The following is a 26,403-nucleotide window of genomic DNA, read 5'->3' on the forward strand; positions in this document are numbered from 1 at the left end:
TAAACAACTTCACTGAGCTAGCCTCTCTTTTAAATTGATCGAAACTGAAAATAAAAGCCTAATGCAAAAATACACTCGAAAAACTAATATGAAATCGGAATCCTTACATAAAATTCAAAACAAAAATCAAAATCCATGTGGAATCTCCATTGAAAACATACCTGATTCAACTCCACTGACAAACTTATATGATCAACACACTGTAACACCTACACGATCATAACAATATCTATCGTCAAGTTCACTGCAACACTTGCAAAATCCCTACGAAATCTCCGACGAAATATCCCTTACGAAGTCAGTTTCCAAAATCTCTACCGTGAAGTCAGCAATAGAATATTCAATTTGTCAAAATCCAAACAAACTTATGTTATAAAAAAAGATAAATTATGTATTTTATAACCTAAAATAAGGTTGAGGGACCTTAGCCATCAAAACATTATCATTGTGCTTGGTTTTGAAATTTTCAAAATAGTTTTAATGTTTTCAATAGTTTTTTTATTTTATTTTAGTAAACTTTTAAAATATTTTAATCAATATTTTTTACTGTTAAGATTCAATTTAATTTAAAAACACATATAAAGCATAAAATTCATGAAAAAATATTTAAAAAATTTACTAATTACTAAAAAATGCAAAAAAAATAAAATAAAAATTATTACATTTTTTGATTTATTAATTTCATTTTAAAGAATTCATAAATATTTTACCTTTTAAATATATTTAGATTAGATACATACAAAAAAATAAAAAAACGACCAAAATATTAAAAAAATTTCAATAAAAATAAAAAATATATAAATTGAAAACTCATAAACAGTTTTTGAAAACTGAAAACCAAAAATTTTGACAAAATCTTTAAAAATTTTGGAAAATACAAAAAATTATATGTTTTTCATATATATATATATTTGTATTTATTGAATTGTTTAAAAAAAATTCACAACTATTTTACTTTTTAAGTACAATTAAATTAAGTGTATTTAAAAAAGAAAACTAACATACCAAGAAAATTTACTATAAATAACAAAAACATGAAAAACAATAAATTTAAAAATTATTTTTAAAGTTTAAAATCAAAACTTAAAAAAAAAAAAAAAAAAAACTACACTTACGCGTGATACACGTGAGAACCGATTGAACCTGAAAATCATTATCGATTTTAGGACGGTTTGAGAAGATGAGTTTAGACTTAAAATAATTAATAAAAATAAAATAAATTAAAATAATTAATAAAATAAAATATCATATTTAAATTATGATTATTTTATTTTTTCTCTTATAATTATCAAATCAATTATAAAAAATAAAAAATAAAAAATTAATTATCATTTTAACATAATTTTTTTAGTTAGGTTAACAAAAAAATACTATATAGATCAATTAATATAAAAACAGATAATATAAATTAATATAAAAACAGATAATATAATATAATTTTAATTTTTTTAATATTTATAATTTATATAATTAGTGAATTATATATAATTTTTTTAATATTTATAATTTATATAATTAGTGAATTATATATAATTAGTGAATTATAGTTTTAAAATAATAATATTATAACTTATATTATCACCGTATAGGGAGATAGACCTGAGCTCCAGAGCTCCCAACCCGGAAAACAAATCATGGAACCAATCAATTACAGCAACGGTGATGCTGATCAGGTTCGTTTCTCCACCAATTCAGCTCTGTTTTGTAACAATTTCATGTTCTAGTTATGAAATGAATCAACTTTTTGTTTAATTGAGCATATCTGATGTTTATAGCTTTTGGGTTCACTCATATGCTCCGTTTGGTTGCCAAGAAAGTTTGAATTTTAAGGGATTGTTATTATTTTAGTGTCTTTTTTCTACTAGATAGATAGATAGATTACTAATTGGCCACTTGTTAAGCTGCTTGATGCTGATCTCTGGGCTTGTTGAGGTGAGGGTTTTGTTATCTCTAATAACCAAACACAACATACAAATGTCATTCAAGATTCTATTTTCTTGAAATTTTCTCAATTTTATCAGCAATCAAAGTTTGATTTCATTGATTTATTAAATCGGAAATAGTCCTTGAAGAATGAATAATGTAGAGTTGGATATCTTGGGCTTCTGTTCAATATTCAGTTAACTGTTTTTATTCTACAACCCAATAATGTAATCTAGATTTTGATGTACTTCATGTGCTAATCTTCCAAATCAAATGATTGAAGCCTTAAAGTTCAATGCATTTTCTTGTGTAATCCCTATTTTAGGTGTCCGTTGAGAAGCGTTCTACCTTTTCACCATTATTGTTATTTCACATCTTCTTTTGATTTGAGGTTTGATGTACTTTTCTTGTTTAATTTTTTTCCCCAAAATGGATTGTTTCCCACAAGATAGAAATCATAGAATTGAATATTCAACCATGTTTCAAACTTGATTATTTATATAGGGCTCTTATGAATGGTCCAACTTAAACATCCCCTTGCTCATTTGCCAAGACACGATAGGTCCACTTATCATGTCACTTTTATGGTCATGTGACTAGCAAGTGACCATTTAGTGGATGCGAACAACCCCCACTTCATGGGCTTGGAAATATAAAAACCCAAATCAATCTCAAAATAAATGAAATCAATAGAATAAAACTAAACTCTAAACTACAGCAACTTTCAAATGCTTTCCCACAGAAAAGCATTGGCAGCCCCTTTCCCAAATAAAAAATGGCAGGATTTCTATTATCTGTCCTCTTAGCCGACCCCATTTGATGGGATTTAAAGGCTTGGTTTGGTTTATTATCTCGTCCTCTTTGTCCTTACAAGTCTCCACCCCTTGGTAGGACTCATCCATTGCCTTGCCTCGATGACTCCACCTCACATTCCTAACTCTATTGATTTGAGCATTCAACATGAATCCTGCTGTATATTAAACGTCACATAATCAAGCATTCTTATAAATCACAACACTAAAACAAATCTGGGAATACCACATATAATGGAATATCCCCACATCACAAATCATAACATTAAATAGATTGGTACTTGGGAGGCTAGAAAGGGTGCTCTTGAAACTTGATAAGGACCTTTCAATAAATACTATTTCTTTTATGAAGCTAATCTTCTCTCAAAGCATTAAACAACGGTGTCTTACAATTAGCCATGAAAGGAGATCCAAGTAAGAAGCAAAGGCATGAGATAGGTTAGAGATCCTGCCTTGAACCCTAAATTGTTAGCCAAGCCATGAAGCTCCTCCTCCTCATTGACTAGAATCAATGCACTCTTACCACATTCATCTTAAGACTTGACACAGCCTCAAAGAAAATATCTTTTGGTTTCATTAATGTCTCTATTTGTTTGTGTACATACCGAAATATGGAAATTGGTAGATCCAATTCCAGATATGTATGCCATTAAGGTTTTCACAGGAAATCAATAATTTGACATGAGATTATTGATTGATAGCAATTAAAACTAGAAATGCATGCTTAGGGATTGTTTGGTGGGGAATCATGGTTAGTGAACTTCGAACACTGGTTTTTCCATTTCTAGTTCCAAAACACTATTTTGAGTGTGGTTGATATTCGTTGATATGCGTAATATATATATATATATTTAATCTCTTGGTGAGCGCTAACAAATGAAACTTTCACATATTTACTATAAGTAATTAGCTTGTGTGCTATCCCTTGCCACCCTTAATTGGAGATGTACTAGCCTTATTTATTTTAGTTGTTAGAATAACATGTAGTTGGGAAAATGGACGAAGTTATGCCATCATGAATTACTCTTTATGTATATAATAATTTTTGCAATTGTGAACTTTTTCTTCGGATGATGATGTTGATTTGAATGTTTCTTTTAATCTTGGTATTATTATTAGATGTTTTTCGTAACTATAGCTTGCACATTTTATTTATTAATTTTTGTTTGGCAGGTTCTGCTGGAAGACTACTCTTATGGGATAAAAGTTTTGTTAAACAGGCCTAAGCAATTGAATGCACTTTCCTTTCAAATGGTATAATAATGATATTATTGGATTAGTAGCCCTTCTTCTTTTTTATTTGTTTTTTTTTAAGTTTCTTTTTTCTATTGTTACATCATTACATGGTTGAACTATCTAACACATTTGTATTTAGCACTAATGGTTACTACCTTAATAGGCTGTTAACACTGCTTAATGCTATTTTTGTTTTGGTACTGCTATTATCAGATTGGTATCTACATTTGTTTGCGGATACTTTTTGTTTTGGTCTATTCTCAAATTCTTACAGACCTATGGTTTCTTTTGTTCTTTGTTTTTGTTGCATATTTGGTGATGCCAAGGATGGTTCTTGAGAGTTGTTGTTTTTGATCTAGTGGATGTACACATAATTAAAACTTATTATTAAGACACTTTTGTGAACATTGTTGGAGTGGGACATGCTAATTCTTCTGATGTTGATTTTGATTGTTGTTTTGGCCTAACTATCATGGTGGATTAAGAAATTGGGAAGCAAATCTCAATATTCTACTTGTGATGCCGTTGTCTCATAGCATTGTTTTAAGAGTTGGTGAAGTCCATCACTTGTTTATATATTTGTTTAGTAAATTTTCAATGATTTTCTTTTCTCTTCATTGATATGATGGTTCTTCATTAATATGTGCACCATTTACTTGCTTGCATTCTTGTTTCAACTACAATCCAATGTAAGTTTAGGTTGTTTGTCATTGTGTCCTTTTTTTCATGTTATCTTGAATTCTGCAACCATATGTTGATAAATGTATAATTTTCATATTTTAATAAAATATTTGTCTTGCTAGGACATGACCTCAATGGGGCAAGAGTTTGATATTTCTCTTCATTTTTTTGTCTAGGTATCTCGGCTATTGGAGCTATTCCTTGCTTCTGAGGAGGATTGTAATGTCAAGCTAATAATTTTGAAGGTACTTTCCTACCAAATCACAACATTCAAGTTTGTGTTCAAATTGCACGAAAAGTTTATGAATCAATGAAGTAGACATCTTTACTTTCTAAATATTTGAAAGTTTGGTAACTTTTTGTAGCTTGCAAGTCCTGTGCATTTAAAAGAATGAAAAAATTATTTGGCTTATTTATGAATGAGGTCGTAGAGCCTTGTATTTATAATGAAACAATATTACAAAATAGGAAACAAAGATAAAAAAGGTATTTAATCTGTGATTGACACAATCACAGATTTTATATACACAACCATAATTACAATATCACTCTTTCCTAATTCCAACACTACTATAATTATATTATCACTATTTCTTAATTCCAACACTGCCCCTCAAGTTAGTGTGAAGATATTCAATAAACGCAGCTTGTCGATAAACGACTGGAGTAACGTTGGGCTGACAGACTTAGTGAATATATCTGCTAACTGCTAAGAAGAAGAGACAAAGGATGGTCTCACAATACCAATCCGAACTTTCTCTCGAATAAAATGTATATCAACCTCTATATGCTTAGTACACTCATGTAGGACAGAATCAGAAGACAACATAATAGCAGACTTCTTGTCACAAAATAAAGAAGCAGGAGCAATCTCCTCAAATCCTAACTCTGCCAAAATAGAGCGCGACCATATAATCTCACAAGTGCCTTGTGCCATAGCCCTATACTCAACTTCTACAGAAGACCTAGAAACAACTGCTTGTTTCTTATTTTTCCATAACATAAGATGATCATCATAGAAAGTACAGAAGCCAAAAGTAGAATGCGTATCCATTCTAAATCCTGCATAGTCAGCATCAGTAAAACAGAAGAGTTCAGATTGAGGATTAGCTATGAAGAACAATCCCAAGCCAGGAGAGGTCTTTAAATATCTCAAGATGTGACGAACCGCATCAAGATATTCTGTACGAGGTGCATGCATGAATTGGCTAACCACACTAACCGCAAATTTCAAGTCAGGTCTAGTATTGGTCAGATAGATGAGACGTCCAACAAAATGCTGATACATACCTAGATCCTCTAGTAATTTGCCGGACTTTGATGTGAGTACAAGCAGGTTTACACCCCAACATACTAGTATCCTTAAGTAAGTCAAGAATGTACTTCCTTTGAGCTAAGGAAATCCTCTATTGTGAGCGAGCCACCTCAATCCTAGAACATACTTGAGATTCCCCAAATCCTTAATATCAAAGGTGTGTTCCAAATCCTGTTTGACTTGATCAATGCCAATAGAGTCATCACCAGTGAGAATGATATCATCCATATACACAAACAAGACTATACATTGACCTGTAGAATTACGACGGATGAAGCAAGTATGGTCTGAATGGCACTAAACAAAGCCCATGGAGATTAGCTGAGTTGAAACAACCAAACCAAGCTTGTGGAGACTGTTTTAAGCCATACAAAGACTTGCGTAGTCGACATACTTGCCCCGAATACTCCCCCGCAGCTCGAAAACCAGGAGGAGGGACCATATAAATCGTCTCAAGAAGATCCCCATGTAGAAAGGCATTCTTGACATCAAGCTGATAAAGGGGCCAAGAATAGGATGCTGCAAGAGAGATGAGGAGACGAACAGATGTAAGCTTGGCAACTGGTGCAAAGGTATCACCAAAATCCTTGTCAGGAATTTGAGTGAAGCCTTTGGCCACTAAGCGGGCCTTATAACGGTTAACGGAGCCATTAGGTAGGTACTTAATAGTAAAGACCCATTTGCATCCCACAGTACTCTCGCCAGAAGGTAAAGGAACCAAATCCTAAGTATGATTCTGTTTTAAAGCTGCCATTTCAGTCTACATTGCCGCCACCCATGTTGGATTCTGAAGGGCCTTTGACACAGACCGAGGAATAGACTTAGACTCAAGCTTGCCAAGGAAATAATGATATGAGTCGAAAACCCTGTCATATGAGAGATACTGGGAAACGGGATGATTAGTACTATATAGATAACCTCAACAATTGGAGGGGATGGCGATCCCAAAAAGGATTACGGCGAGGAAGGGAATGAGAGGAATGTAAAGGGGAAGAAGTACCTGACCAAAGATCTGGAGAGGAAGCAGGAGGGGGCTGAACATGAGGGCGGCGAGAGTATACCTGTAAGGGAGGGGGAAAGGAGGCGAAGGTGGAGGATGAGAGGGGGGGGCAACCTTATCCGCAACCGCATCCAAAATGGGGATCAGGCGAACACTTTGAGTAGCTGAAGGGGGAAACCTGCAACGGGGGGTTAGGACTAAAAAAAGAAAGACCCTCACAAAAAGTAATATCCAGAGTATGGTGAAAATGATGAGACACATGATCAAAACATCTATACCCTTTTGATATGGAAGAATACCCTAAAAAAACACAACGAATAGACTTGTCATCTAACTTAGTGTGAGTGGGACGCCGGCCTTGAACAAAACATGTACACCCAAAAACACGAGGCAAAAGAGGAAAAATGGTAGTATTAGGCATAAGAATATGGAATGGAGTAAGGCCATGTAACACATGACTAGGAGTCCTATTAATGAGATAGACAGCAGTAAGAAGAACATGCGCCAATAAGACTTGGGTACACTCACGAAGAAGACAACGCATGATAGACATAATATGACGGTTTTTACGTTCAACCACACCATTTTGTTCAGGGGTTCGAGGACATGTAAGTTGTTGAGCAATACCCGTTCGATTAAGGTGAGAACGAAACTCATTGGAGATGTATTCCTCACCATTATCAGAGTGGATGTTCCTAACATTGGTATGAAATTGTCTTAACCATTTGCAAAAACTGAACAAAAATGGAAACACATCAGACTTGCGGCAAAGTAAATAGTCCCAAGTGCACCTAGTGTGATCATCAATAAAAGTCACATAATAACGATGACTCGAAAAGCAGGAACAGGAGAGAGACCCCAAACATCAGAATGAATAAGGTCAAAAGCACTAGGGGCACGTGTCATATGTGGTATATAATTAGTACGGATATGTATAGACAACTCACAAGTAACAATGAAATTTAGAATCCTTGCAAGCTTTATTTAATAACGAAAAAAGTTGTCATAAATATTGAAAGTTAACATGATCCATACGGGCGTGCCATAACTCTAAAGTTTTAACAGAAAAAAACACAAGATATAGAAACAGGCAAAACAGACGCTTGAAAACTGGCTAAAGGCAAAGAAGGTTGGTCCGGTGGATCCCCAAAGTAGTATAGCCCATTGCGCTCATATGTCCTACTAAAAATCCTCTTCGAACTCAGGTCCTGTAAAAGACACGAAGAAGGTAAGAAGATGATGGCAAAATTAAAGGTTTTGGCAAGACGACTAACATATAAGAGATTATAAGCAAACTTGGGAACATGCAACACAGAAGATAATGAGATATCAGGGGATAAAGACACAACACTCTTATGTTGGATAGAAGAGCAAGAATTGTCAGTTAGACAAACAGATTGGGCAACAATGATGGGTGCAAGAGAGGAAAGAAAAGAAAAGAAAACTCACCAGTCATATGATCATTAGCCTTAGAATCCAGAATCTATAAAGGATTAGCAGACTGAATATGGAAAGCAGTAGAAGTACCTATAGCAAGGGTGACAGTAAAGGATGACGGACCAAGAATACCAGTGGTGAGAGATCCAAGTTGGGCCTGAAGCTGACCAATTTGAGTCTGTAATTGCTGTAGATTAGGGACATTAGGAGGCTCAGAAGCAGGAGTAACTTCCACCAAAGCAGCATTGCGAGCAGAGCCAGAACTACGTGTAGCAGGACCACAAGGTCGGTGAAGGGCATTGCCTGAACTCAGGATGAAGTTTGAAGCAATGAGCTTTGACTTGTCCAGGCGCACCACAATGTTGACAAGTAACAGAACTGGTGGAACTTCGAGAACCAGAACTCGCAGCAAGAGCCATCTGATTTGCTAAGACTGGAGGTACTGAAGGAACACTAGGCTGAATCAATCGCCGGTGACGCTTATCACTGTCAATAGTGGCAAAAGCCTCATAAAGAGATGGCATGGGTGATGTGTCGAGAATCTGAATTCGAAGAGATTCAAATTCAAAATTTAAACCCATGAGAAACTGATAAGTGTGCTGTCGGGCAAGCCTCTTGGACATAAGGGAGGCGGCTTCTGGTGGAAGGTCAGTTAAAGGCTCATATTGAGCAAGTTCCTCCCAATGAGCCTGAAGATAGCCAAAGAATTCAATTACAGAAAGGCCAAGAGGAGACTGAGAGGCCGGGGTATATCTTGGTAAAGCGCAAAGATACGGGCATCATTGTGTGCATGAGCGTACATCTATGACAATGCTTGTCACAAACTTGAAACTGTATCGCAATAAAGGAACATATGATAAATTCGATCTTCCATGGAATTGAACATCCATCCCAATGTAGTGCAGTTATCAATATCCCATTGAGCACGTGTAGGGTCTGTCGTAGCTGGCAGGGTAATAGTAGATAAAAGCCAATGGGCCTTTCCCTTTTCCCCAAGGTAAAGTTTAAGGGAATGGCTCCAACCAGTAAAATTTTTCCTATTCAACACCACACTCGTATTACGATGAATATGAGTGTGATGGGAAAGAGAAAAATCAATACTTGGAACAGGCACGGGTTTGGTGGAGACCACAGTAGATACCTTAGTAGGAATGGTAGAAGATAAGTTATCCATTGGGAGATGATGAGGGTTGAAATAGACAGTAATACAGCAACATAGTTCGAGTAAACAACCAAAAAAGCTGGAAAAAACTCAACGGCTAAAGTGCTTAAAGCATCAGCACTACACCCTGTAAAAGGGAGAAAAAGGGTTTAAATCACCCTAAAGAGGGTATCAAACCGATTTAGGCCAGGGGAAGACCTAGTCGAAGTGCTCTAGGCCAGGACCTGGTTGACAGCAGCAAGGCCCTCAACAGGTGTAATACAGTCCTGCTGAGGGGTATAGGAGGGTGGGTAAGTGGTTTCGGGTGGTCTAGGAGTGGTGGGTTAGGTTGTCCGGTGGTCTAGAGGGGAGAGGAGGTCTGTTGGCTGCTGGAGGAAGAAGAAAGAAGATGAAGAAATTGCTGGGCAGTGAAGAACAGGGGCCAATAAGGAGGAGGGCGTGGTCTAGGGTTTGTGTGTTTTGGCTTTGATACCAAAAAGAATGAAAAGAATTATTTGGCTTATCTATGAATGAGATAGAGCCTTGTATTTATAATGAAACAATATTACAAAATAGGAAACGAAGATAAAAAAGGTATTAAATCTGTGATTGACACAATCACAGATTTTATACACACTCCCATAATTACGATATCACTCTTTCCTAATTCTAACACTACCATAATTATAATATCACTATTTCTTAATTCCAACACATTTTAGTTTGAGCATCTACATTTATTTCTAAAATGATATCACCCTTGTTTGTCTACCCACACTTGATTTTGGCAAGCATACTTTTGCTTGGGTACTTTTGGAGGCTGTTGAAGCGTTCAATTCATTATGTTTTTCTAAGGTTTAGTTCCCTCATTCATATGTCAATAACTTTTATGAGCCAGGCCATTGTGTTGTTTTGAATATTGGCAAGATCACATGGCTAACATTTTTTGGATAGCATAAGTAAATAATTTACATCAATATGAAATTCAGATATGTATTTGGTTTGAAAGACAGTACTGAAGGGTACATGCACTTGCTAAATCTTGGCTGAAATATGGAATATCTTTGGAATCATCAGACATATTTCTTGATCTTGGCTTTCTGATTTGTTTTCTAGAGTTTTGAGCACACTTTTTACATGATTAATTTCCTACAGTATACTTAGGATCTCATGCCATGGTTTCTTTGTCCACATCAACCCATTTAATAACATAGAATGCATCTTGGTGTGCAAAAGATTGTACTTGATGCCAAGGATTTAAATTGTTCTGGCCTTAGCTTGGGCTGGGTGTTGTAAGATGGGGCCTTAGGCTGCCTTACGATAACAAATGCTGGGCTAGGACTTCAATTCTTTTGGGTTTATGGTAGAGAAGATGGGCTTAGGGTTTTGTGATGAATTACGAGTTAGGGCAGTTGAGAAGGTTTTATATTTCTGGAGAGCTAAGAAGCACAAACACTTTCAACACTTGTTGGAAAAGTACTCCGTGTCACTTGTAGAAGTATTCCTTGTAGAAGACACGAGAGTGTTAGAAATTTGGAGTAATCTATTTCAAAATATTTAAACACTAATACCTTAAGAAATGCATATGGTGAATTGATAAAAATAAATAAACCATAAATAGAAAAATATTATAATAGTCAACGTAAGAGATAAAATAGTGCTCAACCAAGAATGAAACCCATAAAAGCATAAATGTGAGCTAAACTACGAACTCTCCATCTCTTCCGCCTTCATGTTTCTCCCCCTATATTGTTAATATCACCATATATGTCACACATCTCTCATGGCAAGATCCTTACCGTTGAAAATTTTATTATTAGGCAAGGCAAGCGTACGTCAATTGGTGTTGCATGTGTAAGCATGATGGGGAGTTAGTGAGACATTTTCTTATTCATTGTAAGGTGGTGGGGGAGTTATGCTCTTTGCTTCTTATGTTTAGTGTGGACTGGGTGTTCCCTTGGAGGGTGGGGGTGTTTCTTTGTTAATAGAGAGGAGCTCAAGTAGGCAGGAGGAAGGCATGGTATTTGGTTCCTTTGGCATTGATGTGGTTAGTGTGGGAAGAACAGAATAGAGGAACTTTTGATGGAAAGTGAGCCTATTTTCAGTATAAAAAGTAGATTTTTATAATTTTTGTTTAGTTTGATTTTGAGATGTATACAATTTGAGCCTTTTCTTTAAGTTTATTTATGCTACTAGTTCCATTCCATACCATCTTCTTGTGTTTTAGGACTCAACAATATTTGGATAATAGATAGATATTGTTAGAATAGTAGAGAGAGAGAGAGAGAGAAAATAATATGTATTATATTGAATGAATTGTGTTAAATACAATAGAAGGCCTGCATATATAGGTTGAGAAAGAATATCCTACTAGAAATCTAACTATGCGAAATAAAATCCTATAAGAGACCTAACTATGGCAATACCTAACATATCTAGGAAATCAATACCTAATATATGTAGGAATATATACCATATATACATTATTATCCTCCCCTCAAACTCAAGGAGGATAAACATCTTGAGTTTGGAGAGAGAAACTAAAACATGAAATAAAACTAAATAAAATAAAAGGCAAATAGATTGCAAAATTCGAACGGGAGCGCAAGGGTGCTTGAAATAGATTAGAGGCCAGAACTAAAGTCGGGAGATAGTTTATGGTCGTGTTGGACCATTGTAGGAACTGGTTGAAACTAATGCCAGGACAATTTAAGGTCGTGCCAGACCAATATAGAAATTGGTTGGAACTAATGTCGAGAGACAGTTTATGGTCATGTCGGACCATTGTAGGAACTGGCTGGAACTAATGCCAGGACAATTTAAGGTCGTGCCGGACTGATATAGAAATTGGCTGGAACTAATGTCGAGAGACAGTTTATGGTCGTGTCGGACCATTGCAGGAACTAACTTATGAGCTATGTGGATTGCGGCTTTGTTGTCATAGTATCGTCGCATGGAGTTATTCAGATGGATTCCCAAGTCTCCCAATAATAGTTTAATCCATAGTAACTCACTGACACCCTGAGCCATAGTCCTGAATTTTGCCTCAGCACTAGATCTAGCAACCACATTTTGTTTCTTACTTCGCTATGTGACTAGGTTGCCACCAACAAATGTGCAATATCCGGAAGTTGATCTTCTGTCAGTGACGGATCCAGCCCAATCTGCATTAGTAAATGCCTTCACACTGAGAGAGCCATGCTTTGAGAAATAAAGACCCTTTCCAGGAGAAGATTTCAGGTATCACAGGATTCTCATTACGGCCTCTAAGTGGGAAGTTCTTGGAGCATACATAAACTGACTCACCACACTCACGGCAATGGCAATGTTTGGACGTGAGTGGGATAAGTATATGAGCTTTCCCACTAGTCTTTGGTATCTCCCTCTGCCAACAGAATCTCCCTCTTGATCTTCACTCAGTTTTTGGCCTGGTTCTAGAGGTGTATCACACGTGCTACCTCCAAGTATTCCAGTTTCCTTTAGTAAGTTAAGTACATACTTCCTCTAGCATATGAAGATGCCATCCTTGGACCGAGTTCCTTCAATGCCCAAAAAATACTTCAAATAGCCTAAGTCTTTGATTTCAAACTCTTTGGCTAAGTATTCTTTCAAATGGGGAATCTCCTCAACATCATCTCCTGTCAGAACAATATCATCAACATAGACAATAAGAGTTATGGTCTTACCATGTGAGGAGTGTTTCACAAACAAGGTGTGATCAGCTTGATTTTGCTTGAACTCATATTTCAGCATAACTTGAGCAAACTTTTCGAACCAAGCCCTAGGAGACTGCTTTAGCCCATAAAGTGACTTTCGGAGCTTGTATACTTTACCGTTGGACTTAGCATCTGCAAAATCAGAAGGAATATCCATATCGACTTCTTCTGCTAGATCTCCATGAAGGAAGGCATTCTTCACATCAAACTGATGAAGTGGCCAATCCAAATTTGCAGCAAGAGAGAGTAAGATTCTCACGAAATTCATCTTAGCAACCGGTGCGAATGTCTCTTGGTAATCCACCCCATAAGTCTGAGTAAAGCCCTTAACAACCACTTTTTCTTTGTACAGTTCTATGGACCCATCTACTTTGTGTTTTACCGTGTACATCCACTTACAGGCTCATCTCTTCCATCATGGCATGCTTCCATTCAGGAATAGAGAGAGCATTCTGAAAATTGGTAGGTAGACTCACAGAAGACACTTTAGACAGAAAAACTTTATGTGACGAAGGCAAATTAGAATAAGAGACATGATTACTAACAGGATGCTGAGTACATGACCTAGTGCTCCCCATTTTGTGTTTTTAACTGGTCACAAATGGTTTGTTACCTTCATAGATGGTTGTTCTAGGGCTACTTAGGTCTATTTGATGAATGATAAAAGTGAAGTGTTTTCACTATTTCAAAACTTCCATAAAATGATTTATACTTAGTTTGGGGCGGTAGTACAAATTCTACGTTTTGATAATTTGGGGGGAGGGGGAATATATTGACTCTGGTCTTGCCATTTACTTCGCCACTCATGACATTATTCACTAGACTTCCTGCACTAATACCCCTCAGCAAAATGGTGTTGCTGAACGCAAAAATCGCTATCTCCTTGATGTCGCCCATTGTCTATTCTTTGAGATGCGGATTCCTCAATCCTATTGGGGGAAAGCGGTTCTCACTGTCACTTATTTGATTAATCATCTTCCTACCCAAGTCCTGCAAACACAAACACCTCTTCACGTTTTGTTCGGGTTTACGTCTTCCGGGTTCTCCATTTCTCCTAAGACTTTTGGCTGTGTTTGCTTTGTCCATAATCATTCACCTACTTGTGGTAAATTAGATACTAGGTCCTTTAAGTGTGTTTTTCTGGGTTATTTTGCCACCAAAAAAGGTTATAATTATTATCATCCTCTTATTCGCAAATAGTTTGTTTCTATGGATGTCACTTTCTTTGAGTCTCAGCCTTACTTTCCGACCTCCCCCGGTCTCACAGTCATCCCTTCAGGGGGAGCCTTGGTGTGAAGAGATTCCTGTTCCATTTCTGCCTGTGGTTGACCAGATAGAGGATGATGAGCCAGCAGTTGTTGAGGAAAAGGAAGCAGGCAAAGTTTATATCTGGGATAAGGACAGACAGCGAGTAACTTGGATGCAAGAGACTACTTTCCTTTCTCTACTGCTAACTTCTTTTCTGGATGAGTGTCCAGAGTCAACCCTTTCTCCTGAGAGTCCAGGTAATTCTGATTCTAGTGCTCCTATCCTTGATTTATCAGATCTTGATGTTCCCATTGCTAATAGGACGGGGGTTAGGTCATGTCGGACCGATGTAGGAGCTAACCAGAATCATTGTCGGGACAGTTTATGGGGTCATGCCAGACGGTTGTAGAGACTGGATGTTGAACCAGCAAGCATGACACACACATAAGTTATGACGTGGTGCTAAACGATGATGGCAACAGATGACTGTGTGCGCCAGAAGGCGGCTTAGATGGTGTGCCAGGAGGCGAGTTTGGTGGTGCGCCAAGAGAGGGTAGCTTGGATTGTGCGTCAGAGAAAGCAGCTTAGATTGTGCACCAGAGTGGAGCGGCTTGGGTTGTGTGCCAGAGAGTGCGGCTTGGATTGTGCGCCAAAGGAGGCGGTTTGGGTGGTGGGCCACAAAGGGCGGCTTAAGTTGTGTGCCATAGGAGATGGCTTAGGTGGTTTGCATGGTGTATAACCATGTTCACCATGATATAGGTATAATACCCCCCTCAAACTCAATTAGGTTTAAAGATAGAAACCAATTTGAGGTTGAAGCAGAGAGAAAGTTAAAGTGGAGAAACAAAAAAATGTATTGCAAGTAAAAAACTAAATATATATATATATATATGATAGAGATATTTGGAGTAGAAATAAACCAACGAACAAAGGAAGAGATCACCACGAAACAATATTGACAAGAAAAATATGACAGCCGAATAGGTTGAGATCCGACGGGCGGCCAAAGAAAGGCTGCCGCCCGCCGGTAAAGCGAAAAACACCAAGAGCTTAACCTATAGCTCTGATACCATGTTAGAATAGTAGAGAGAGAGAGAAAATAATATATATTGTATTGAATGAATTGTGTTAAATACAATAGAAGACCTGTATATATAGGTTGAGAAAGAGTATCATACTAGAAATCTAATTATGAGAAAGAATATCCTATAAGAGACCTAACTATGGCAATACCTAATATATCTAGGAAATCAATACCTAATATATGTAAGAATATATACCATATACATTAACAGATATTATGTTACGTACACAAGCTATAGTGGTTGTTTATGCATCTTAACCCAATGTTGCGATATCCCTTTTTTGATTGATTGTTTTATTTCAGAATCAGTAATTTTAATTAAAAAAAAATTTATTCAGTTTTCTGATAATTGTAAATATTGTTACCCTCCTAGTGATGTCATTCATGGTTCCCACGTAATTTTTGGTTATATGGTTTTAGGGGAAAGGAAGAGCATTTTCTGCTGGTGGTGATGTTGCTGCCGTAGTCCGGGATATTAAAGGTAGAGGTTCATTTTTTTTTTTCTATTTTATTTTGTCAATAGACATGTAGATACATGCGTCTAAAATAGCGAGCATCTTTAGTCATAATGGATGTGTAGTCTTTTACCTTTCCCTTTTAACCATTTCATTTTTCTCTCTGAGTTTTAATAGACTTTTCAGCCATTTCCTTTTAGGTGGATGCTGGAATGGAAAACATGGACTACCTTCATCTTAAAGTATATAGGGGGTGTTTGGCACGTTGGATTTTAGCCTTCTTTTGGCTAAAATCCACAAACAAACAAAATAGGCTAAAATAGTTAATAAGACAAAATGCCACATCAAATTTATAATCATTTCACTTTTTCTCTCACAAGCATCACATCCAACTAAAAAAAAATCCAACTATCTTCCCAAATACAAATTTTAGCCTACTAAAATAGCCTACTAAAATAGCAACTTCCCAAACACTCACATTATAGCATTATTGATGCCACCCTGTTGCTTGTTTTTGTGCATCAGGTAATTGGAAATTAGGTGCAAAATTTTTCCAGAAAGAATTCATCTTGAACTATGTGATGGCTACATACAGTAAACCCCAGGTGGTTCATTTGGGAAATTGGGTGTATCTTTGATGATCAATTTTGTTTATTTATTTACTTTCATTGAAGGCCTTCTTTGACAAGTTATTTTCAGCAATTTTTATGAGGTGTTCACACAAACTTATTGTTGGCTTGAAATAATTGAAGGTTTCAATTCTTAATGGAATTGTCATGGGAGGTGGAGCAGGAGCTTCAATACATGGTAGATTTCGAGTTGCAACAGAGAATTCGGTATCCATCTTTCTCATTATCTCAGTTCTGAAATGTCATGTCATTTTATTTAGATCTTCATAGTTCAAATTGCAACTTCCTCTGACCTTGAGATCATTACACACCCGTTTGGTTTCTGATTTTACCCTATTCTTGATATTTAGAAAATATGTAGTCATGTTATCCAATGGTCTACGCTTCTTGTCCCTCCTTTTATGTTGAATATTTCTCAAAGCTCACAGGTTCTTTGAATTATTCTAACCAGAATCATCCAATAAATTCTTTGTGCACTATTGCAATATGCTTTTCTCTATCCTGTTGGGGCACAAAAATCATCGGCTTTATGATTACCGTCAATAAAGCATGGAGAATGGATCACAATGTAGCAGTATTTTTGTTTAGTTTTCTGTATAAGATTACAGCACATGTTACTGAAGGAAAGCTTGAATATAAATGACCATTCATTCTGTGTCTCTATTGATTTTCCTAAAGAGAAGAAAAACGTTGTTGATTTAACTTTAAAAATGGGGTGCTGGGTGTTACATTGTCTTGGGTAGAACTCAATCCCGAAAGCTAGCTATTGAGGTGTGGGTGGTCTCATGCTTATATACTGCACATTACTCTTGTGCACAAACAATGTTCCAGTTTTATGTATTGCTTCATTGATAACCAATCCAATAAATAAAATGCATTTTTATCATAGAGGGGTGCCATAAAATAAGCTTCTGAGAGCTGTTCGATTTATTTATTTATTTTTTAGTCTTTGGAATGTTTTTTTTTTTGTTCCTCCAATCTTTTATTTTCTTTCCTTTATTTTTGTTTCTGCTGTGGTATGTGAATGTTTAAGGTGTTTTAAAGGCTGAGATCCTGAGACTTTGTATTTATCTTCTTGACACTAAAACTGAATTTATCTATCTGATTGTGAAGTTCATTGCAATGTTTTCTTTACTTTACAATGTCATCTATATTCAACTATACTTTATCATGCTTTAGGCATGAGCTTCGCCTAGTGGGACTTAGAATTTACTATTAGTTCTGCCTCTTCTGGCGTTTATTGAATATTGCTTTTATTTACCAAAAAGAACTATGAGAATTTCTTAATGATAATCTATTGTACTTTGTGCTTGCTGCTTGTAAATAACAAACTCAATATCGTGCAATCAGTTTTTCTTGTCCATTCTTGAAGTTACAAGTTAGTTGCGGTTCTTTGTTAGGTAAGCATATCCTTGTATTTTTTTTCCCCCCCAGGTGTTTGCGATGCCAGAAACAGCTTTGGGACTCTTCCCAGATGTAGGTGCCTCGTATTTTTTATCAAGACTTCCTGGATTCTTTGGTAATGCCTGATATGTTACTTACCTTGTTTATGTAGGAATGTCCTCGTATATCATCCTAAAATAGTTTTTCAATATGTATGTAATTCTGTCACATTTCCTTTCTTTACTATTGTGGCAAGATGGAGGTCATGAATTGGGAATTTGGACATATAATTTATTTTATCAAAGGCGAGCTTTATTGTAATTCGAAGTATTATGAGTTTGACGCTTAAATCCACACGTTTCCTGTTTTAAGCTCTTAGGGTCTCTCTGTTTGGGATTATTTTGAATTAATTCTACTTTTCTTCTTTTCCAAAAATTTGATAATAATTCTTGGAATATAGACTCTCTCTCTCTCTCTCTCTCTCTCTCTCTCTCTCTCTCTCTCTCTCTCTCTCTGTGTAGCGCACTTTAACAGCATGATGCATTGGTAAAAAAAATTAGAAAAGCAGGAAACTGTTGCACAAATGGCTTGGCCTCTGAACCCTTTGATTAATTGATGCTTTTTGCTTCTGGCTTTTTATTTTATTTATTAGTTTAAAAAAAGTTGCATCAAACAGGCCCTTTAAGCTGATGCCTCCATCACTTGTGAATTTTTGGCTCTGGCAAATTGGCAATAATATTTGATTCTTTGGTGGCACAAATTCTTCACCTATCCATTCAAGCTGTGTTATGGTTCCAAAAGCTTCATTCTGATATCAAATTCTATAAGAAGAATCAAAGTTAATTTGAATTTTCATTGATGTCATAAAAGAATACATCGAGTGTTCTTCCTTTCTTAAAAAAATATTTGTTAATGATAGACCAATATATAGAAGTAGTACATATTAAAGTTTGGTCCTTGAAATGGTGGTCTTGTTTCTGTGCCTCTGTGGGGATCTTCTGAAAAGTTTCTAACTTGAAAAGTTGCATTTATCAAAAAAAAAAAAAAAAAAAAAAAATCTATGAGAAGTTGCATGTGTGATTTTAATATCAGTGAAGTCCAAAAATATTTGGGATATCTAGTGTGAATCATGACCAGGGTGTATTAGATTAGCGATATGGATTTGCATGTATTTGTTCTGGTGGTTGTTTCAAGAGGTTTGAATGTTATCTAGGAATGAGGTGTTTAGGTATCTATTTCATAACCATCTCTTTTCATGCGTGTAACCTTGGGGAAAGGGATACGTGGTCTTTGATATATGTTGAATGTTTTGAACCAATGTATCTGCCAATATCTGCATGTTACCCATGTTCCAAATGAAAGTTGCTTTTTACTTTGTTTTGGTTCCTCTCTCTGTCTCTCTGTCATGTATGTGGCTGTGTTGTAGCGTGCACAAGCTGTAGAGCTGTGTTCTAAAAAGTGAAATTTTGGGAATGGGTGGAGGATCAGTGGAAGTCATTCTATTTATAATAGAAAGAGGCTAAAATTGTAATGTTTGTTAGAAGGACTAGCAGTTTCTATTTTGTGGATTTAGCTGTCAAATTAAATGCTAAGTAATCCCTACATCCCATGTGCTGAAAACCTGGTAGTTACAAAAATGTCCTTTACTTTTTTACTCAAAGAAAACTCAACAAAACAGCAGCATAATTATGCAAGGGAAACAAAAAATAAGACCAAACTAAAGTGAAAAATTAACTAAGCAAGGTTTGAAGAAGGTTTGGTTTCAATTTTTAACATTTCTCTTTTTTAAATATACTCTCTCTTGAGCCTCTTATGGATTGCATTACCTTTAGTACCTGTAGATATTAGATGTCATTTATGCTGTAACATTAACTTTTTTTTTTTTGCCATCTGCTCCCAGGAGAATATGTCGGTCTCACAGGTTCTAGGTTGGATGGTGCTGAAATGCTTGCATGCGGTCTTGCTACTCATTTTGTTTCTTCAGTGGTATACTTCCTTTGCAGTTTGTAAATTCTAACAAACAGTATACATAGAACAAATTATAGTGCATGTACGGCTAGCGAGGGCAGACATCCAAAATAGGTGTTGTGTTCGTGTCCAACACATGTTGGATATTGACACTTTGTGGACGTGCTTTCGTGGACACGCCATGTGGTGTGTTAATTTTTTTGCAGTGCATGTTGGAGACACTTCATGGACATGCATTTCCTGTGTTTGGACATGCCTTTGGGCACCTTTGTGGGTTCTTTTATAATTTTAGAAAGCTGATTTGGGATCAAAGTAAAATATATGAAAACAAAGCGGGAAAAATTGGAAAATAAATAAATAAATAATCCCACCCACATATACATCGATGCCTCTCATATCTCTGTACCCTAAATTTATATTCACAGAAAAAACAAATAAAAATATATATATATTTTTATCTCCGTCATGTCCGTATCCTAATTTTTTGAAAATTGCTTGTGTTGTTTGGTTGGGTTTTCATTTTGTCTTTTTTTTTTTTCATTTTTTTCTGGAAATTATAAAAAATTTGTTTTTGTTTTTGTTTTCTTGTTTTGGGAAACAAAGTGGGGTTTTCCAGAAAACTTTCCCCAAAACAGATTTTGGAAACAAAAATAGAAAAAGATGAATTGCCAACTTGACCACCTTACTTTCAATTTTCTGACTTGTTTTCAAATGTTCTTTGAATTAAATAAATAACTTCAGGCCTTTTTGTTATATGTTCTTTATGGGGACAATATAGTATGAAGGTCTAAATGTCAGCTTCCATTCAAAGGGATGCACAGTTTTTTGAGATAGTAGCAAGGGTCATTTATTTAATTTTAATTGATTCTATAGCTTATGGAACATTCAAGGTTCTTTCTACAACTTTAGCTAATACTGAGTGTGCTCAATTAAACAATTTATGTAGTTCATTGAAGTCAAACCATGCTAATACTCATCCAACTGTACTTAGAAATTTGATATGCCTGTTGTTCTAACAATGTTCTTCTTCATTATATTTACCTCTCATAGTAATAATCCATTAGTTTTATCCATAAAAAACAAACAGAAAAAGTATATTGTTTTTGTACCTATATATATATATTTTTTATCATTGCATGGCTAAGAAGCATAGACAGTTCTAAGAAGGTAACGCGTGAACATGACACTCGTTGGACACTTCCTAACACTTGGACACTTGGACACATTACAAGTTTGAATAACATCATGGAATCCAATGATAAAACAAAAATAATGTAAATTTATACCTATTCTTTAAAAATTATTATATTTGACTTAAATATTCATATATATGATGTAATAATTATTTATCCATAAATATAATATTAATAAATATATAAATTATATAGTTTGCATGTGTCCATTTGTCGTGTCCTACACTTTTTGAAATTTTACGTGACGGATGTTAGTGTTGTGTCCATGCTTCTTAGCTGCATGACATATGAAGAGGCAAGGCACTCTTCTTGTTGGTGCTACTTTTCTAATCTGGCAACACCTCTTTGCTATAGGTGTAGAATATTGTCTCTCATTTTTATTTTATAGTGTACTAATAGGAGGATTCTAATTCCTCTCTTACGTGCCTTCACCAATGAACAGAGATTGTCTTTGTTAGAAGAAGCCCTATGCAAGGTAAATTCAAGCGATCCAGACATCATTTCTGCAACTATTCATGAATTCTCTCAGCAACCTAGTTTGAAAGAGAAGAGTTCCTACAACCGGTAAGATTTTTGTACATTTAGTTCTTTATTTTTCGTTTACCTATGTGTTTGTGGGGTTTGTTTTACTTAGATTATTGGTGGGGATTGTTGTGTGTGACCTTTCATCTATCCTGCAAGGTTTTGTCAACTATAGTATACATTCACCATGGTTCTTGGAAATTTATGAGATTTAAAGTGGTTTTTGAAATAAATGATTCAGTTTTCTTGGTAAAACGACATGTATTTTACAGTTGTCTATGGGATGCATAGCTGGTTGTGGCCATGGTGGTAGTTGGTGGTTGTCAATCCACCCATCGATATGGTTAACATTGCAAAAGTGCAATTTATTTGTTCATGTTTTTGCATCTGCTTGTCCTTCTCACTGATATACTTACTATTAAGAATTTTGTGAGGATTGTTTTTCCAGTTGCGAAACCTAAAATAAAACTGAATCCTTGAAAATATCTCAAAATCATTGTTTTCAGATATTGAATAGACAGCCTTGTCAAGTGGAAGAGAGAAAACTTCATGAATTATGATCTTCTGTTGAAAACCATATCATGTGTCACAATTACAACCATTGAGTACTAATGCAACTCATTTGGGATCCATTGCATTAATGGTTGTGATTGTGACACATGATATTATACCAAATGTGGTATAAAAGATTTTAAGTGCTACATTATTGTTATTAGTTTGGTCTGTTCTTTATTTGATATATTAGTCGCAATCACAAGTGATGGTCGCATTAGTCTTTTTTCTTAATGTTTCACATCACAAACGTCTATAGTAATCCTTGCTGTTTAATTATCCATTACCTTCATTGATTTCCTAAATACTATTATGATTAAACCTGTGTTAAACATCCATTGCATGCCCAAAAGTTTAATATGCTCTATAGTTTAAAGAACTTCATTATGACTCTTGGGATGTAAACCACCAAACCTGGCTTTGTCTGCGCTCCTCATTTTCAGTACTTATGTGGCTACAGATTGGATATCATTAACAGGTGCTTCTCTCGAAGAACGGTTGAAGAAATTATATTTGCACTTGTAAGTTGATGAGATGGGATCAGTTCCATGTGGAAACATGATTTGATAACCATTTTTAGGAAGACCCTATGGTGTGTACCCCCTAGGGTTCATACCATATGCACCCTACCACAAATTGGCGTAACTTTACTACAAAATTTCGTAACATCAATCACAAAATATGTAACCTCGCCACAAATTAGTGTGACAAAATGTTCAAAATTTTGCGATTGATGTAACAAAAGTTTGTGACTTGGTTACGACATAGGCTTTCCATTTCTATTAGTAATTGCTTTATTTACCATTTCTTTTTACGCAGATGTAATTATAAGAGCCAAATCTTGTGTTTGGTATTGCAGGAGAGGGAAGCTGTAAACAGCACAGACAATTGGATCTCTTCAACAATTAAGTCACTGAAGACAGCATCCCCAACAAGTCTTAAAATCTCTCTCAGATCAGTATGGATCATCATGCCTTTGTTAACCCTTGCCTTGACACATATATTTTTTTCTGAAGTTAATCATGAAACTATTGACTGAATACTTTCAGAAGAATTGGTAACATGGTACTCTGAAATTAATCCACTTATTGAGGGGTTGAAGGGGAGTAAGTTGTTCTCCACATATCATATGTTGTATTACATTGACTGTCCTGACTCCTTCTAAGGGAAGCATTCCCGCTGTCCACAAATTCACAATATATATATATATATATATATATGGAGAGAGAGAGAGAGAGATGGCTCACACAACTCACCAGTCACTACAGAGTGCCCTTATACACTACACTACATAGCTCACTATCTGTAAACACCACACCTCCACATATTAAGAAGAACAACCACAGCCACAATCAATGCAAACAAAACAAAATCATAAAAACTGAGAAAATAATCTCTTATTGTGATTGTCACAGCTAGATCTTAAGATTTAACCAACCGGCACCCATACGCCATGAAGAATAACAACTGTGTAAGCCAAAACCGAGCTTAGATCTAAGATTATAAAGAAAATGAGAGGAAAATGGGAACTCATCGCGTTTTGAAGGAGATGTATGGTTTAACGAAGAAAATATTAGCCAAATCGACTGATATGACATATGAAATCGTATCGGCAGTATCAGCCAGTACTTGTGATTTTATTTCTTTCTGATACAACCATTGCCTCTGAATCGATAGACCAAAATTTTGTTACATACCAGCCGATATAATAACTAACGGCCGATATTTTGAACCCTGCTCACTTTTTTGTCCATTTCTGCTATTTAATAAAATATGATTACTGAATTTACGTGCCTGTGGAATGCATTGCCATATCAATTACACATGTTTCCCAAAGGTAGGGTTTTGAATCAATGTGGATGCTTTCTATATTTACCTAGACTGTTGCATGGTGTAATAATTATTTTTTGTATTTTGAATTAAGTCTAACTAATGGTTGAGTGTGACTTCAACTCCTCAACTCTTTATTCAAAACAGTGTTTCACATAGACATTGTGCTAATCACAATGTGTAGCCCTCCTAACCACCGAAAAAAATAATAATAAATAAAAACCAAAAACTCTCCAGTATTGCTATTAGTAGCACACAAGATATGCATTATTTTGCCACTCAGATTCTATGATGCTTTATTCCATAATTATGCATGTTAATAAACAATAATTTAACTTTAAGAAAATGAAGAATCAGAAGCTTAAAAATCTATTAAATGCACTTTAACACTAATTGTGTTTGGAAAGAGGAAGGGGAACAAACATTACAAGAAAGGAGATTTTCTACTGCTTGTGGACATCTACAAAAGGCTGAAACTAGAAATTCTGTTCCCTCTTTCAATATAGACAAAAATGTAGAAATTGTATGATGAAAGGCTTGTTCAAAGGTTTATAGACAAAAACTTTCTTCTGTAAATGCAATTCAGATACGAGAAGGGAGGGTCCAAGGTGTGGGTCAATGCCTTGTTCGTGAGTACAGAATAGTTTGTAACATCATGGATGGACAAGTCAGCAAGGATTTCTTTGAGGTAATAGTTAAACTCATACTTTGCCCCTATCTATATTCTAAGTGATTCTCTAAATGCAGTTGTGCAGCATACCCTCAATTTAAACCAGATTTGGAAAATGTGGACAAGATTCATTTTGCATATGGCAGCCACAACACCCTACACTTCATTTTGATGATAAAATTCTTGGTAAATTTTCATGTTACCTAGATTTTTTTTTTCTTTTCTAAATGCCAAATTCAAATGCAGGGTTGCAGGGCTATACTGTTGGATAAAGATAAGAACCCAAAGGTTGATTGAAATTCTGTTTCTTTATATCTCAACACATTATATATTATTCCTCCATGAGTACGGAATCATTGTGTAGTTTCTTCTGCAACCGAAAATTCACTTGTATTTTCATGCTTCTTTTTTTTTCTTTCAGTGGGAACCTTCTAAATTGGTGCTAGTGAGTGATGAAATGGTTGATCGTTACTTCTCTAAGGTGGATGACAAAGATTGGGAGGATCTAAAGCTCCCTGTGAGATCAAACTTGCCTGGACATGCCATCGCAAAGCTGTAAGCAACATTCTAAACTGAGTTGGAATTTGCAAAATCACAACTTTAGAATGTTAAATCTTTTCTTTTGGGATACCTCATATCATGATATCATTTACGGGGATAGTTGATCTGCAAGATGTTCATATTCCCATATGGTATGGGGATGAGTATTTAGATGTACTAAATTTGTAGAATAAATTGATACCAAATAAAGTAGCATCATGCCCAATGCATTACAGTGGAAATTTTATTGTCTCTTTGTTCATGTGTATGCACAATGCTGCTGGAACTAATAGGTGCTAGGAAGCACGAACACAGATACGAGATACAGGTACGATATGATACGGATACGGCGATATGACAAAATTTGAAAAATTAGGATATGGGTACGGCGAGGATACATTCGTAAAAAATATTATTTTTATAATTTATAAATAACTTTTCAAATATTTTTTTGATTTTTAAAAATAAAAAATAAAATTAATTTGGTTTGATTTTTAAAAATAAAAAATGTAATTAATTTGGTTCCATTTGACTTTACTTTTAAAAATATAAAATATGAATAGTTTGGTTTGATTTAACTTTTAAAAATATTAAAAATGATAAAATTAACATTGAATAATCAAATATCAAATTTTATAAAATTATAATAATAATAAAATTAATAAATACAATATAATTTTTTTATTCGTGTAGAGTATTTTAATATTATAATATTATGTATATGATATTATGATAGAAAGAAGAATAAAGGTTGAGACCCCCTTGACCCCCTTTAGTTTTGATTGGTCAACTTTTTTTTTTTTTCTTCTCACCCAATCCCCAACCTCCATGTGTGTGAGGGGTTGTGGGGGTGGGTGTTTTAAGGGGGTCTAAATCAATGCCCTAGAAAGAAACAGAAGGTGAATGTATTATTAACACCAAGGATCCTCTAGAGTTTTTTTTTTTCTAAAGTTTCCTAAAGTGGTGTGTTGTATGGATGAGATTTAATGCTAAAAAATTGATGTGACTTGTCATTAAATTTCAACCATATAACATACCACTCTAGAAAACTTTAGGGAAAAAAAAACT

At 35.3% G+C, this 26,403-nt stretch overlaps 1 protein-coding gene across 2 annotated transcripts; it reads left to right on the forward strand.

Annotated features, from left to right (window-relative positions):
• Positions 1 to 1,527: 1,527 nt before the first annotated feature.
• LOC114308771 (3-hydroxyisobutyryl-CoA hydrolase 1) lies at positions 1,528 to 25,577 on the forward strand. 2 transcript variants are annotated; one of them, XR_014362176.1, is made up of 14 exons: positions 1,528 to 1,673; positions 3,909 to 3,989; positions 4,829 to 4,897; positions 16,014 to 16,074; positions 16,574 to 16,653; positions 16,801 to 16,884; positions 18,112 to 18,196; positions 19,961 to 20,046; positions 21,664 to 21,785; positions 22,756 to 22,816; positions 23,155 to 23,253; positions 24,712 to 24,813; positions 24,873 to 25,083; positions 25,217 to 25,577. XR_014362176.1 is itself a non-coding variant. In XM_028254430.2 (14 exons), the coding sequence occupies exons 1-14, from the start codon at positions 1,635 to 1,637 to the stop codon at positions 25,352 to 25,354; spliced, it is 1,149 nt and encodes a 382-aa protein (XP_028110231.2). In that variant the 5' UTR covers positions 1,528 to 1,634; the 3' UTR covers positions 25,355 to 25,577. The 2 variants fall into 2 exon arrangements, 1 of the variants encoding a protein (XP_028110231.2); XM_028254430.2 differs by having other exon boundaries at positions 25,042 to 25,083.
• Positions 25,578 to 26,403: the final 826 nt, after the last annotated feature.

Source organism: Camellia sinensis, chromosome 2 (assembly GCF_055761805.1).
Source record: "Camellia sinensis isolate YWXY chromosome 2, ASM5576180v1, whole genome shotgun sequence".
Taxonomy (NCBI): Eukaryota; Viridiplantae; Streptophyta; class Magnoliopsida; order Ericales; family Theaceae; genus Camellia; species Camellia sinensis.